The sequence below is a fragment of the Mercenaria mercenaria genome, chromosome 4 (genome assembly GCF_021730395.1).
Source record: "Mercenaria mercenaria strain notata chromosome 4, MADL_Memer_1, whole genome shotgun sequence".
Taxonomy (NCBI): domain Eukaryota; kingdom Metazoa; phylum Mollusca; class Bivalvia; order Venerida; family Veneridae; genus Mercenaria; species Mercenaria mercenaria.
In genome coordinates, this window is record NC_069364.1 from 44,058,890 (window position 1) to 44,075,782 (window position 16,893).

The following is a 16,893-nucleotide window of genomic DNA, read 5'->3' on the forward strand; positions in this document are numbered from 1 at the left end:
TTCTTATTTGCCTAATGATGGCAGGAGTAACCCATGGGAGATAACGACGGACTTTAGTACATCTAGTTGGGATGTGGATAGAGCTAAGACGGTTTAGCTCATCCTTAAATAATGACCAAGCGGTATTTGGATCAGTGTGATTTGCTGCAAGAAAAAGAAACTGCTTTGAAAACATTTCAAAATCTTTTTTGAGGCTATTCCAGTTTGCTTTCTTGTAACATTTCATTTTTCTGACCTGTTGTATAGGGCGGCCTCTATTAACCTTTATCCCGTGAAAGACAATTGGGGGGGGGGGGGGGGGGGGGGTAAAGTAGTGGTGTTATGGACTTGAGAGGGCCATTTGCTGGAAATTGAAATTAACTATATTTTCAAGAAAGGAGGTATACAAGTTACGGTACCTACAGTTTTCAGAGATGGATTCTGATGTCCAGTCAACACCAGGCATGTTAAAATCACCAAGGACCCAGATGAACTGTTTTTGGGGATATTCTGGATTGTTGACAAAAGTTCACTTAAGGATGTTTCATCATCTTCCTTCAAAGGTTTGTAATAGGAAGAGATGTATATATATTTAATACCTTTGAGGGACAGTTTGGTCCAGTCAGAATTGCATTTTGAGTTAGAAAGTATAATGACATAAGTGTCACTAATCAGTTTGTATATTCCTTCATTCCAGGAACAACTTCAGTAAATACATTCACGTCATTTTTCAGCGTGGTACGTACAATAACTTGAATAAGAAACAAAGATTCACTTTCAGATAGGTAGAAATACACAAGTTATTAAGCGCTATATGGGTGGATTTTTAAGCCTTAACTTACGAGGACATTTACGAAGTGTCGTAAATAACAGAGGAAATATCCACTAAACCATTGCAATACTTTTGAAAATTAATATTCCTCTTGCTCGTTTACCAAAATGTTCACTCAAATTTTTCAGTTGGTGTTAATGAATACGTTGAAAATATCACCCCAGCCATGGGTGAGTAGCTTTAAATGCAAAACTGGACGCATATTTATCTGTGTGTATAGCCAGTGTGAAACTTTTAAACTTTGCTGAACATTTGTTGTTTGGGTATTTTAAGACATTGAGTTTATATTAACTCTTTGAGGTACTAAATCTTTCTGGTCCTCGATTTGTACCCGGCTCTTCTTGCGCTTTGAAATGGCATCCAGGGTTCCTTCAGGTTTAGCAAGAATGTAAGCTTTTACAGCAATGACAGATCCCAGAAAATACATGAGAAATGCTAAACAAGTAGCACATCTTTGAAAAGTTTGTCTTACACGATTGTGTTCCGAAGAAATCGCGTGATTGTCCTTGAAGTTTATCGTATTCGGACAGCCATAATTTCGTCTATTTATTTCAGTTAAATAGTATTTTTGGAACCTAGCTAAAACTTTCAGCTTCAGAGATGTTTATATACTATACCGGATCTCTGAAGTGAAATTCAGTTATAATTGTGGTGAAAAGAAACTGAAAACAAAAATTTAAACATGATATTAATGAAGAGTTACTGTACAGTGCTTTAGGGTAGCCTGTTTGCACCTATTTTCGCGGTACTAAGGAAATAAATGAATAAAGGAAAGAAAAACAATATTATGTTGCTATTATTTCCTATTAACTTCGTAAACCTTTTCTTTTCCACTATTATTTCAAGCAGAAAATCATTTTTCTAGTCCTTGTTTACTTTTAAACCGATCATGTTTCCGGTGCATGTGACTTTCACTTTCGCCAAGGGAGTTAATTCTAATTTCGCGGTACGACATCCGACTTGATAAAGCGCTTCCTGTGAAAGTGTAAAATGTATAGGAGGACCCCTAAATTTTCAAAATAGATTCCGTGAGTAAGACATTAAAATTATTGCAATGTAAAATTAACACAATGGAAGGATAATTCCGTCAAATATACGGACAACACACGATTCATTACCGATTTTACTTAGTCAAATGATCGACGAGGGCATTTAAAAATAATTGATCTACGTTTACAAAAATAGGGTGTGCAACATAATCAGCTTTCAAAGTAGGTCAAATTTGTTTACTGTAGAGAGCGCTGCACATTGTTCTTCTCACAAAAACCAAATACCGCGAGACCAGATGTAACGCGAAAATAGCAGCAAGTGGTATATAGCAGATTTTAGGGTATTCTCGGCTTCGCACATCCGGGTACTTCGGTCGCTAAGAGTTACGCGCCCCTTGACGACTGGGTTAAACAAACGCCATTTTCTGTATAAGTTACAGTTAAGATCGAAAGATATCGGAAGTTTTTTTCAGTATATAATTATTATTGGACTGTTTTGAGGTAATTAAGATGCCAAATCATTGTTGCGCCGTTGGTTGTAGTAACCATGGGAGAATGCTGAAGAAATTATCATTTTTCACTTTTCCAAAAGACGATGAACGGAGAGAAAAATGGATCAGTGCTGTGAAAAGAGTAAATCCAGATGGTACAAAATGGCAACCTAACAAATACACAGTATTATGCAGCGACCATTTCATTCAAGGTATATATATTTTATTTTTTTCAGTTTAAGGTGAATATATATGAATACATTGTTGAAGTTAGAATTTTCATGTGTAGTAATTAATTATTAGAATCATTGCCGTCTGTAGGCCTGTTGTATGAAGCAGAAACTGTGTAATAATTTCACCTGGTTATAAAGTTTGACCTTCTTTTGTTAAAGAAATGTTATTTCAAATAAAAAAAAGTATTTAACAATGCAGTCTTTTTGAACATTGCTTTATAATGAAGTTGAAAAACTATTTCCAACATTTCCATCACTGTTTCATGGCAAATAAATAAATTACCAAAGACAATCTCTCTACATGCTAGTTATTGTAGATGCTGTTACAGTGTTTTTTTTTCCCATTTTTGTCTAGGAAAACCCAACAGAGACCCTGCACATCCGGATTTTGTCCCTTCATTGTTCGAGTATGTAAAGACGACACCGAAAGAGACCAAGTCGAAATTGAAAAGATTTGCTAGTGCAGTAAAACGTAAAATAGCTTTCAGCACTCCCATTCCTGCAATACGTCAGCGGAAAGTATTATCCCCTTTGGTTGAGAATGTAGAGAAAGTATACATTGCAACACCTCTGAATCAAAAGACTGGCTACAATAGAGACATGAATAATACCGAACGCTACCAGTATGATTCTGAAATCAACAGTATTAGAACAGAAAAAAAACAATATAAAATCTGAAAATGATCATCTGAAAGAGCAAGTTAAAAGTGCTAACTTAAGTTATAAAATTGTAGTCAATGACGATGACAAGTGTAAATTTTACACTGGATTGTCGTGGGAAACATTTTTAGTACTATTTCAGTTTTTGGTCAATTTTGTGAAGCCAGCACCAATTAACAGAAAGGTGGTTTTAGAGGATTTTAGAAGGCACGTGCAAAATGTTATTCGAATTACAAGAAACACAGCACAGTGAAAGTGTTTATTTCATGTACTCCAAACGGTGTAATTTCTTTCCTGTCATGTGCATGGGGGGGGGGGGGGGGGGGGGGGGTAGGGTCTCTGATGTTGAAACTGTCAGAAGTTCCGGTTTCATTGACACAAAGTACCACTTGCCGAATGATCAGATTTTAGCAGACAGAGGATTTACGCTTCAAGATGATTTTGCCGCAGCTTGCTGCGCAGAACTTATTATACCATCATTTACGAAGGGAAAGAAACAATTGTCAGCCCAAGAAGTTGAGACATCACGGAAAATCAGCAGTGTAAGAATACATATTGAGAGGGTTATAGGTTTGATGAAGCACAGGTTTAAAATGTTACAAGGGACACTTCCAATTACTTTGATAAAATCTCCAAATGATGAGGCTGATGGTGAGGAATTAGCTAGAATTGATAAACTGTTGCGTTCTTGTGCTATCCTGGTAAATATAGGTGATGGGATTGTTTACAATTAAAAGGAATAAAGAACACATCTGAATCATGTCAAATTTTTATAATTCATTGTGGTGTAAAAGTGAACATTTTCACAGCAAATGCATTTTCATGGGTTACAGTGATTATTCTATTGTATTAAATTTACAGAAATTACACACTCATGTTCATGTCATGCTTAACACTCTGTACCTTTCTTCATGATGTGGCTCATTTTCCAGTATTCAGTTCATTCTATCAGTATAAAGCAGAAAAAAATTATAATCATTTAACTCTGTAACACATCTTACTTATCAATGTTACAATGAATTCTCTTTAAGAGAAAAGTAAATTTGCAGCAAAGCACTAGCTTAAGAACTGTATTCATGTGCCAGTATTTGATCTGTTTTTATTATTTACATTATTTATTTATTATTTATCATTTTTAAAAACAGGAATAAAATGTTATAAAACCTATTTTAGACTTATACTTGTATTTGAAGTTGTGCTTTACATGTTCCATCAAGTATAATATAATAAATCATTTGATTTCATACCCAGCCATACAGTTACTATGAGCAGCAGAAATTTGCCCATTACTGCTGACAGCTACCCATTGAAGGGTTATAGTGTTCATCATTTAGCTTTTGTGATGGTTTGACAAAGGCCTTCAGTAATATATGTTGACTATTAGTTGGCTTGTATGATAGTACTGTCTCAACCCAACCGGACATGAAGTAATTATGGGCTTCCAGACTCGTGCAGTTTTCATGCTGTCTCTTGTGTAGACACCTGTAAAATTTTAGCCTGTTAAATCTCAAAGTTCACCAGTTTACAAACATTTTAAAATGAATGTCATAAAAGTCAACCTTATCTTTTCTTCAAAGTGAAATCTCACCAATTATTGATTTAATCTTTCATAAGATATGTTTTGATTGCTCGTTAATCAGGCAGCACAATGGGGTGTTCCTGTTTGTCATTTCCATTGTTAATTAGAGCTACTCCACGGGCTGTATGACATGTGTTAAAAACAACACAACAATTAACAACAGCTGTTGAATTGCAATTTATGCAAATGAAAACGATAAAGATCAAGTTGATTGTATTGGTATGTTTTAAGTAGAAAAAAATAACTTGCTAAAAAGATTTATACCATTACACTCTAATACAACAGTTAATGAAGTTGTTAATCTATCACCGATCAAACAATATTATGTTTGCCGCTTTCTGCGCTATATCAAGTGATAATTAAAGATTAAAAAAAAAAAATTACTTACACATAATGATTTTGATGACATGTAAAACTTAACAGTATTAAAAAAATACTTTTTATAGCGCTGGTGCGACGTGTGTAATGCTCAGAAAAAAATTATCATAGCGGCCTGTAGATCTACTAAAATCTAACAGATATCTAAAAGTTTACTGATTTATGATTTTTTTTGCTCATTTAAGATTTATAATTTGTTTTAAAAACAAACTCTTACCAGGTGTTTCGATCAAATAATTGTGAATATCTCCATATTCCACCGAAGGCCACTTTGACGGATTGTTTTCCCAAGTACCGGCTGGTAGTTTGTAAGGGCATTCTGCTAAGCCAATTAAATTCAATTTTTCATTATATCTAGCTTTTGACACTGAATCAAGGTCATCAAAATACTTAAAAGACATGATTAATTTGTGAAAAACAACTTTTACACTTATCAGAACGGTAAAAATCACCAGAAATGCTGGCGATCGGCAGTTCATTTCATTATATGTAATACGTAACTAAGCGGTTGTATTACCCGTAGCTAGGCAGCCATTTTTTTTATGACGTCATGCCGAAACCGAGAATAGCGGATAGCTTGATAAATTTTATATTTAGACTTGAATTATTGTATTTTCATATCATTCTTTTACTGGCATGCAAACAAACATTCTGACATACATTTTAAATATTTGCTTGTTGTGTTATTTTTCATATGTCATCAAATGTAAAATGAAGCTATCCCCTATAGACTAAATCAGTGTACGGTAATTCGCCCGCAAGTCGGACAGGTTGGATATTTGCAAGCATATTGTGTAGATGTATCACCGGTATTAAGCTTTTTTTCATTCGGAATATGTCACTTACTACCATGAATGCCTATATCCGGTACATTTTACGACAATATCTCGGACATAGGCATGCAAGTACTAAAAATCTTACCTTGCCTATTTTCGCCCTTGACTCGACCACTTTCGCCCTGGAATCGGACATGCGAAATCCTTGAATAGGAAGGCGACTGTTTAAGACATGTAAGTAAATACAGGTAAGTTCCGCTTCTAGTATGGATGAACTCACCGTATAGTTGAGATACTTCTTATTTTGAGATAAGTGATTTCTATACGAGCTACCGTCTGACAAACGCAGATCAGTGGACAGCTTTGTGCGAAGTAACCAATTGATTTTAATGTTTTCCTTGTGTAGAGAACCGATACATGCGAGGATCATCTAACGACTAGTAAATCTAAGGAGGGGAACTTTGAATGCATGGGTATAAGTTTTCTGAACATGCTCAGTGTATCACTAGATGTAAGACTGAATGATTGTACAAATCTAGGGTCAGCCCGGATCTGTTGTGTAGGGGATACAATTGTGCTTGTAATCTCTGAAACCTCTCATTGATGGAGGTTCGTATGTTCGACCCCTGTTACCGTTTAGGATTCATTATTTGAGAAAGTAAGCAGTTACTTATGGACTTAGGGGTAAGAACTGGTCTTTACCAGGAACGATGCTTAATTGAACTTCCTGATATAACTAAAATAATGTTTAAAGCAAGCGTCAACGTAAAAAAACGTATCTGATCAGCGTGCTAAAGTTACACCAAATCAGCAGTGCAAAGATAAAAATCATGTCAAATGAAGAATTAAATCATTCAATATATGTTTACTATTTCATTCATGACATAACATTTCTGTCAATCAAAATCTTAATAAACTATAGACGTAATTCAAATCAGATGTCCGAGTGGTAAGTATAAATATCAAGGTTAATTGTCCGAAGAACACGCACTGGAATACGATTCGTTGTCGGTTTACACATATATCAAATGCGTACATAATTCTACACAACTAATTTTGTACTGTAATTATTCCTTTAACAAATGTGACATACCGGTATGTACAACTGAACTAGATATTTTTTCAATTTCAGTATCAGTTCTTCTAAACATTTAACTTGTGCTATTTACGTCTAGCTTATTTTAATTTGTTTAAGTTGTTTTATGTTTTGACATAGATCTATAAACGAGTAAATCAACATCGAGTTAAATCTACTGCTATTGTGTAACTTCGACGTTATAGCCAAAGTACTCGAACATAATGACACTTATTGATTGGGTTACAGTTCATTCCCTTTTCATTTTCTTAAGAGCTTTTTCAAGTTTCATTTTTTCTCTTTCCTCCTTCTGTTGAACCCTTGTTCTTTTACGCTCTTCTAACTGTCTTTTCTTAAGTTCCTTTTCTTCGTAGGCTTTCTGCTTTGCGTTAAATGCTTCATTACAAGAAATAACGAAGTATTGCTCCTGTTTTCTCTTTTTCAGATTAACGGACTTCTTTTGGAGAGGTATTTTCAGTTGACTAGAATTTTCCTGGACCTTCTGAGGACTTTTGTACATCTTCCACGACTTATACAGAGAATCATCCAATTCAACTCCTTTAAAAAAGAAAATAATTTATTATAAACATTCACATTTTATTTATTTTTGTGTCTTTTTAAACTTTGGTGGACGCCACAAAATGAACTAATAAAAGCATTGTACAATCCAGCTGACTTACGGAAGGTCAGTGGCTCTACCTAGAGACCGGCCATGCCTGAAATAATACCAGAGGTCTTCCTCCACCGTCAGAATCTTGGATGTCACCATATGACCTGTGTCGGTGTCGGTTTAAAGTTAAAACAAACAAAAAACTATTCGACTTCGTAAAAATGTTGACATGTCATTAACAACATAATTGAGCCGCATCATGAGAAAACCAACATAGTGCATTTGCGACCAGCATGGATCCAGACCAGTCTGCACATCTGCGCAGTCTGGTCAGGATCCATACTGTTCGCTTTCAAAGCCTATTGCAATTAGCATGGATCCTGACCAGACTGCGCGGATGCGCAGACTGGTCTGGATCCATGCTGGTCGCAAATGTACTATGTTGGTTTTTTCATGATGCGGTTCATATCGTTAATATCATTTTTTTTTCGACATTTTAAAACATGAAAAATACTGTACAAGCGTTGTGTTAGTAGAAATTTTTGTTAACAAGGCTTCAATAATTCCACCTATAGATCGTGATTTTGAATCCTGGTCGTATTCATGATTTCACTTCATATGTTTTATTTTATCAAACTCGGGATTCAGATCGACAGCAATCTCTCTTCATTATCACACTAAAATGAATTAAGTTATCCTTAAAGAATGCTAATGAAAGACATTACCTGTATTCCACCTAAGGTTCGGATTCGGGTCCTCAGGGCAACCAGAGCACCCGGGACGAACCATGGCATACAGCTACATTCACCAACACGAGATGATATATTACACAGGGCGCATGGTAGACAACAGTATGTCAAAATTACTGAAATTAGAAGAATAACAAGAATGCATTTTGCTCAATTTGCCGCAAAAGAGGACATGACACGAACTTTAGTATCGGATAGATGTTGGGGAATATATACAAATATATGCAAAAGTTTTAATAATTTCTATTTTACTTGAGCTGTACATGTCTATGTAAAGTGACGATTTTCCCCCCCGGATATTTCTTCTTTCTGTGAACACATTTTAATGTTCCCCGTCTACGGAACGTAAAAAAATTGAAATTATTTCTTTCATAAAACATTCAAATTTGAAGGAAAAATAGAAAATTTGGGTCATATTCTTTTTAGACAATCAAGTCCGCAATAATAGAAAGCTCGGACAAATTAAAAACAAAAACAACAAAAAGCACAAAAATGACAAAAATCAAAACAAAACAATGTTTGATTTTGATAAATTGTCAAATACAAATATGTCGTATTACTAATTATCCTGGTCAATAGTCACTCTGCGTTTTATCGATTTACATGTTTGGCTATTATATGTGGGTGCACTCTCTGAGATGTCACTACCATGTCCTCCTAATGCGCGACACTCCAAAAATGTTAGTCATTTAAGGGTATTGTATACGATAAAGCGGAGGCGTTCCGAATCACAAACTGCTAATCGTATAACATTCACGCGGATCATTGATTGAAAGCTTTATCCGAGACTCATAGTAATTTCATTTGGAGGAGCGTAGGATCGAGCTCGGTCCTCGATCCTAGACTCGGAACCTCGGATCATTACATTGTTAAAGGATAAAAATATCAGTTTTATAACCCGTCGTTTATACAGGACTAGATCGACCCCGGTTCTCGATCCTAAGATCGGTAACTCAGATCATTACATGGTATAAGAAAATAATATCATTTTTATAACCCGCCGTTTATACAAGTTTATATCGAGCTCGGTCCTCGATCCTAAGGTCGGTACCTCAGAACATTACATTGTTTAAGGATATAATATCATTTTATAACCCGACATTTATACAGGTCTAGATCGGGCTCAGTCCTCGATCCTAGGTTCAGTACATCAGATTAGGGTAAAATATCATTTTTATAACCCGCAGTTTAGATCTAGAAGTATGAACGAATTTAATTTTGGAGATTGATCACATCACATAGGCTTGCTATATAGGTATTTGACCCTGAATAATAATCCGGTGACCTTATTTAAACAAAATTGATAATATTTTATCTCCAGATAATCTTCACAACGTTTATAATCAATTTATAAATGCCATAGGTCAGCACTCTCGCAAGTCGTTTTAGGTCAAACACAAGATAAAACTGACTCGTACACAAACTTTTAGCAATAATAATATAACTTAATTTGTTTTATTAGACGTTATAGACTCAAAAAGCATATTAAAACTGTTTTAACATGTAGCCTGCTGGCGGCAAGTGATTCTGCCTTTGAGACCAGTGCAGATCAAAATCAGTCTGCACATTCATGCAGTATGATCATGGTCTGCACTGTTCGCTACTCAGTCAGCATATTTTCAGTGAACACCCCTTTGAAGAGTAAGTGGTGCTGCCCAAATGGAATGATGGACCAATCCATTTGAGAAATTTAGCAGTGTAAAGGTTAATTATGAATAAATGCGTCCTATTGTAATTTCTCTGCGTAAAATATTTATTTTTACATTGTACATTCTTTGTGGAGAAGTCGATTTGCTTTAACGACATTACACATGTATAAGTAGCCCACTCTGACTTCTTAAACATTTTAAGATGTCGTTACACCGAAAAAAAAATACTGTAAAATAATTTCGTATTCGGGAAATTTTATCCGCAGTTACTTAAACAGAGTTTGTTTGACAGTTGATACAGTTGGAAAAGTGAACAATATCCCACTTCATGTGTCAACATCTTCCTCCTGTCAATCGGTTTACCAGTTATCACTAAGCAGTTTGGATAAGTACACTGAGACAATACTTACATGACTTGCAGTCGGTACAGCAGGAAAAAAGACCAGAGTCCCAGTCTCTGTGCCCTTCCACTGAGCCTATTAACATCTGCCTCCCGCCCATCGGCTAGTTAGATATCACAATGTTTGACATTGCCATGGTGATACTCTGCAAGATTAAATAAAATAATGTAAACAAAATGTGTAACGTTTGGTGGTAAATTCAGCAGAATAGCCGGAAGTTCATCAAAGACTACAGATCTAATATCGCTTTAATCTTTATTCGGACATTTTCCACAAATACGTCCAGTCAGTTGAACAAAATTTCTTAGACTTAAAGCAAGCGGATTTTGTTAAAAATTGAAAATTTTAGAACGGTCAGTGAAGATAAAGCGTATGGATATGCCTTTACAGATATGTCTGCACTTTTCTTATCATATTTCTCATGTATTTTTTGATAAACACATCCGAATACTGATATACCAATAGATATGGAAAATACAAACTGCTTTTCAGAACGTGCGAAAACCATGTAGCCATTGGTCCAGATTTCTTTTTATTTATATTCAAGACCTAGTTTTATTAAAAGTGCTAAAAAATAACTTAAATCTTTCAGTTTAACCATCACGATCCTTCTAACCTAAAATTACAAGACAAGCTATAACGACATTCAACTTCTTTTGTATTGAACATTTTATAACGCTTTTTGATCAAATCTCTTAACGTAAACGAGAATCCAATGTTCGTTGACAAAAAAAGGTAAGGGTAGATTTCCAAGAAGCACAGAGCACACCAAACAGCCATAGAGCCATGCATCGCAAAGTAGGCCCATACAGAAGCTGTAACGGAAAAGTATTGTAGACGGGTTGCTTCAAAAATCCAACAAGTACATTTTAATTATATGCAAAACACAAAAAGGGATGGGTTAAAAAGTAGCTAAAAGGGTGGGGTAATAACATGAAGTTTAAAAAGCGTACAAGATGGAAGAGCTTGTTCAGAGTAGCGTTATGGTGTTTTTGCTTTTGTATTTTTAAAAAAAAAAAATTCTTTTTTTTTGTAAAATATGTTTTAGAATATGGAGGTATATAATACTAAAAGGGTCATTACAACAGTAGCTTGAATTGGGATGTTTTATTCAGCTATCCTGACTGTAAACAGACAGGGTCAAACACGGCGCTTGCGTGCGTCAGGTCATCAAGGTCTGGCAAAATCCACTCGAGCCCAATACAACATTCCAGATCAAGCTGTTTGTATAAAAACCCTATTTTATATTATGTATAACTGATAAGTATTTTACCACCAGGTAAATCAAACTGATCTCAATGAAATATGCGAGCATGACAAAAATGTTTATTTTTACCGTGGAAAAGGAAAACATGGTCCTTAAAACTACTTGTATTTATGAATTGTACACCGCGGTACAACGCCCTGTGGTTTATGTCTCAAGCTCAAATTCCAGTCTATCTGTCTGATCGTCGTGGTGTTTCACAATTCGTACGCGGAAAATATTTTATAATACAACTCCTTCCTTCTTTGTTTTGTTAAATTTATGAATAAATTAAATAACGAATATTACGCAAAAATGTGCAAGGCTTTTCAGTGCATAGCAATTATAAGGATGAATAGCAGTAAGCACACAAAAGAAACAGTGTAAAGATAGAAAATAATAACTTTTTAGACCTGCATATTTAGGCTAAATTTAAAAGGATGGTATGCAATTTCAACGATTTTATTTCGATTATGACTAAAATCCATACTATGTAAAATTGTAAATCTGAACAATTTTACATATTAAAAACATAAGTATTAAAAGTAGTCAAAACTACAAAAACTTTTTAAAACAAGTCACTTCATTTTTAACCAACGTTTCGGCTACATTAGCCTTCTTCAGGGTTCAAAATAAACATAGTAGTCCTACTTGTCGACAAGAGCCTGTTACTTTTCATATAGTTTCGTTGTGAGTCTCCAGTCAGTCTACATGCATAGTTACAAGGCGGGATGGACACGGCGCAGGTCCCTTTGAAAGTCTTTTAACACAGCGTGCTTCGCTAATCCAATACTTTTGTTTAACAGGATTGTCATACTTTGAGTAAATTGTTTTTTGAAAAACTTTTTAATCTACCAAAAATTATACGACTTGCTGGAACCCTGACAGCTGTACAAGAATCGCCAATTTTTCATATAATAATATAAACCATTTTATCGGGTGGACATGCCACTATTCGTTCTTTACCCTTTGAAATTCCGCTCTCGCTGTAAAAAAAGGCGCTCGGCATACACAAGTATTTATACAAAAGAAAAAAAGCAATACTTACGTGTTATTCGTTTCAGCACAAAATCCCCTGTCTGAATTTCTTACTCTGGGTGGAGACACAGAATGACTTTGTAATATTGCGCAAATCTTGTCCTGATAAAGTGTAAATATTTAAGTTGAACTGATAAACGAAAAATATCCGTATTTCACAGGGGCTAGTGCGGCTTTGTTTTATCTTGACTGTAGACTGCTGGAACATGTTGAAATGTTTTGAACTTTACGTTAGCGGTCTTCGATTTTTATGGGTACATTTTTGTAAAAATTTGTTCTCTCAAAGGATCATATAACTGCTTAACACGTATCATATACGAGGCATGAATGAATACATGAACTAAAACATTCCTGCTTCTTCTTTGTGTACGGTTGCGCTCTGAAATCAAGGTACCTTCATATTACTGCTACGCTGCTTCTTAAAGAAAATATTGCAGAAATGACTGCATCTTCAAGTAGCACATACCTCTGACCATTTTAGGTCCGAGCCCCACAAATGCAGATTTCTTACGTCAATCGGGACCCCTTATCGTTATAGTTCGGCAGTTTGATCCAAAGAGCCAAGACTTACTGACGTGCAGACTATTATTCCATCAGAAGTTGTTGTATAGCTTGAGGTGAAATACTCCTAATAATTTAGGTAAAAATTTGTAAGCTCAGCCCAAGGTTTTTGAAACTGACTTGTATTTTAGAAGTACAGGCAAAACTATTGCAAATTTCCATTATTGATAACTTTTCCACATTGCTTCATTTTGCGTTGATTGTTGATTGGTAATGTTACTGTTAACCAAAACCTGGGAAAGAGCAGTGACTTTGGCAGTTATACTATCAACCTTACGGTAACATTTTCAACCAAGAAAGAACAGTGATTGTGACAGTAATACTGTCAACCTTACGGTAACATTGTCAATCAAGAAAGAGCAGTGACTGTGACTGTAATACTTTCAACCTTATATGGTAACATTGTCAACCAGGAAAGAACAGTGTCTGTGACAATTTTACTTTCAACCTTAGGATAATATTGTCAACCATGGCCGAGTGGTTTAGGTCGCTGACTTGAAATCACTTGCTCCTCATCGATGTGGGTTCGAGCCTCACTCGGGGCGTTGAATTCTTCATGTGAAGAAGCCATCCAGCTTGTTTACGGAAGGTTGGTGGTTCTACCCAGGTGCCCGCTCGTAATGAAATAATGCACAGAGGGTCACCTGGGGTCTTCCTCCACCATAAAAGCTGGAAAGTCGCCATAGGACCTATAATTGTGTCGATGCGACGTTAAACCCAACAAGCTAAATAAATAAATTGTCAACCAAGAAAGAGCGGTGACTGTGATAGTTATGCTACCAGTCTTACGGTAACATTGTCAACCAAGAAAGAGCAGTGTCTGTGACAGTTATGGTTTCAGCCTTATGGTAGCATTGTCAACCAAGAAAGAAAGTGACTGTGAGAGTTATACTATCAATCTAGCGGTAACATTGTCAAACTAGAAAGAGCAGTGAATGTGACAGTACTGCCACCAGTCTTAGGATATCATTGTCAACCATGAAAGAGCAGTGAATGTGACAGTTATGCTATCAACGTAGCGGTAACATTGTCAAACAATAAAGAGCAGTGACTTTGACAGTTATTCTATCAACCTAGCGGTAGCATTGTCAAACAAGAAAGAGCAGTGGCTGTGACGGTTATACTATCAGCCTAGCGGTAACATTGTCAAACAAGAAAGAGCAGTGGCTGTGACGGTAATACTATCAACAAAATGGTAACATTTTCAACCAAGAAACAGTAGCAGATGTGACAGTAATGCTTTCAGCCTTATGGTAACATTGTTAACCATGAAACAGCAGTGACTGTGACAGTTATACTACCAACCCTAGGGTGATATTGTCAACCGAGAAAGAGCAGTGACTGCGACAGTAATACTTTCAACCGTAGGGTGATATTATCAACCAAGAAAGAGCAGTGACTGTGACAGTGATACTTTCAACCGTAGGGTGATATTGTCAACCTAGAAAGAGCAGTGACTGCGACAGTAATGCTTTCAACCGTAGGGTGATATTGTCAACCAAGAAAGAGCAGTGACGGTGACAGTAATACTTTCAACCGTAGGGTGATATTGTCAACCGAGAAAGAGCAGTGACTGCGACAGTAATACTTTCAACCGTAGGGTGATATTGTCAACCAAGAAAGAGCAGTGACTGTGACAGTAATACTTTCAACCATAGGGTGATATTGTCAACAAATAGCAGTGACTGTGACAGTAATACTTTCAACCATAGGGTGATATTGTCAACCAAGAAAGAGCAGTGACTGTGACAGTAATACTTTCAACCATAGGGTGATATTGTCAACAAAGAGCAGTGACTGCGACAGTAATACTTTCAACCATAGGGTGATATTATCAACCGAGAAAGAGCAGTGACTGCGACAGTAATACTTTCAACCATAGGGTGATATTGTCAACAAAGAGCAGTGACTGCGACAGTAATACTTTCAACCATAGGGTGATATTGTCAACCAAGAAAGAGCAGTGACTGCGACAGTAATACTTTCAACCGTAGGGTGATATTGTCAACCAAGAAAGAGCAGTGACTGTGACAGTAATACTTTCAACCGTAGGGTGATTTTGTCAACCAAGAAAGAGCAGTGACTGCGACAGTAATACTTTCAACCGTAGGGTGATATTGTCAACCAAGAAAGAGCAGTGACTGTGACAGTAATACTTTCAACCGTAGGGTGATATTGTCAACCAAGAAAGAGCAGTGACTGTGACAGTAATACTTTCAACCGTAGGGTGATATTGTCAACCAAGAAAGAGCAGTGACTGTGACAGTAATACTTTCAACCGTAGGGTGATATTGTCAACCAAGAAAGAGCAGTGACTGTGACAGTAATACTTTCAACCCTAGGGTGATATTGTCAACCAAGAAATAGCAGTGACTGCGACAGTAATACTTTCAACCGTAGGGTGATATTGTCAACCAAAAAAGAGCAGTGACTTTGACAGTAATACATTGTACTTTCAATCGTAGGGTGATATTGTCAAACGAGAAAGAGCTGTGACTGCGACAGTAATACTTTCAATCGTAGGGTAATATTGTCAACCGAGAAAGAGCAGTGACTGCGACAGTAATACTTTCAACCGTAGGGTGATTTGTCAACCAAGAAAGAGCAGTGACGGTGACAGTAATACTTTCAACCGTAGGGTGATATTGTCAGTGACGGTGACAGTAATACTTTCAACCGTACGGTGATATTGTCAACAGAGAAAGAGCAGTGACTGTGACAGTAATACTTTCAACCGTAGGGTGATATTATCAACCAAGAAAGAGCAGTGACGGTGACAGTAATACTTTCAACCGTAGGGTGATATTGTCATCCAAGAAAGAGCAGTGATTGTGAAAGTAATGCCTTCAGCATTAGGATAACATTGTCAACCATGAAAGGGCAGTGACTTGGTTGTGACAGTAATGCTACTAGCCTTAGGACAAAATTGTTAACCAAGTAAGAGCAGTGACTGTGACAGTTATACTGTCAACCTAGCGGGAACATTGTTAACCAAAAAAGACCAGTGGCTGTGACAGTTACACTATCAACCTTTCGGTATCATTGTCAACCAAGAAAGAACAGTGACTATATCAGTAAAGCTACCAGCCTTAAGATAACATTGTCAACCATGAAAGTGCAGTGACTGTGACAGTTATTATACTGTCAACCGACGGTTGTACTATCAACCTTACGGTAACATTGTCAACCAAGAATGAACAGTGACTGTAAGAGCAATGCAACCAGCCTTAGGGCAACATTGTCAACTGAGAAAGAGCAGTGACTGTGACACTTATAATTATAATAATACTTTCAACCATAGGGTGATATTGTCAACCAAGAAAGAGCAGTGACGGTGACAGTAATACTTTCAACCGTAGGGTGATATTTTCAACGGGGAAAGAGCAGTGACTGTGACAGTAATACTTTCAACCATAGGGTGATATTGTCAACCAAGAAAGAGCAGTGACTGTGACAGTAATACTTTCAACCGTAGGGTGATATTGTCAACCAAGAAAGAGCAGTGACTGTGACAGTAATACTTTAACCGTAGGGTGATATTGTCAACAAAGAAAGAGCAGTGACTGTGACAGTAATACTTTCAACCGTAGGGTGATATTGTCAACTAAGAAAGAGCAGTGACTGTGACAGTAATACTTCAACCGTAGGGT

The 16,893-nt window shown here is 36.4% G+C and overlaps 2 protein-coding genes across 2 annotated transcripts; one reads left to right on the forward strand and one right to left on the reverse strand.

Annotated features, from left to right (window-relative positions):
• Positions 1-1,327: 1,327 nt before the first annotated feature.
• Positions 1,328-3,478, forward strand: LOC123549852 (THAP domain-containing protein 2-like). Its single transcript, XM_045338292.2, has 2 exons — positions 1,328-2,503; positions 2,880-3,478. The coding sequence occupies exons 1-2, from the start codon at positions 2,311-2,313 to the stop codon at positions 3,200-3,202; spliced, it is 516 nt and encodes a 171-aa protein (XP_045194227.2). The 5' UTR covers positions 1,328-2,310; the 3' UTR covers positions 3,203-3,478.
• A 3,289-nt stretch (positions 3,479-6,767) lies between these two features.
• Positions 6,768-12,900, reverse strand: LOC128556330 (PLAC8-like protein 1). Its single transcript, XM_053541057.1, has 4 exons — positions 12,693-12,900; positions 10,411-10,546; positions 8,328-8,467; positions 6,768-7,550 (listed from the first exon to the last, which is right to left on the reverse strand). Exons 2-4 carry the CDS (start codon positions 10,499-10,501, stop codon positions 7,467-7,469), a joined length of 315 nt encoding a protein of 104 aa, XP_053397032.1. The 5' UTR covers positions 10,502-10,546; positions 12,693-12,900; the 3' UTR covers positions 6,768-7,466.
• Between the last annotated feature and the right edge of the window lie 3,993 nt (positions 12,901-16,893).

Coding starts and splice junctions, on each gene's coding strand:
- LOC123549852 (XM_045338292.2), top strand. CDS start 2,311: ATGCCAAATCATTGTTGCGCCGTTGGTTGTAGTAACCATGGGAGAATG. Junction 2,504..2,879: donor CAGCGACCATTTCATTCAAG/GTATATATATTT, acceptor ATTTTTGTCTAG/GAAAACCCAACAGAGACCCT.
- LOC128556330 (XM_053541057.1), bottom strand. CDS start 10,501: ATGGGCGGGAGGCAGATGTTAATAGGCTCAGTGGAAGGGCACAGAGAC. Junction 8,468..10,410: donor CTGTACCGACTGCAAGTCAT/GTAAGTATTGTC, acceptor TTCTAATTTCAG/TAATTTTGACATACTGTTGT. Junction 7,551..8,327: donor GAACCTTAGGTGGAATACAG/GTAATGTCTTTC, acceptor TCTTTTTTAAAG/GAGTTGAATTGGATGATTCT.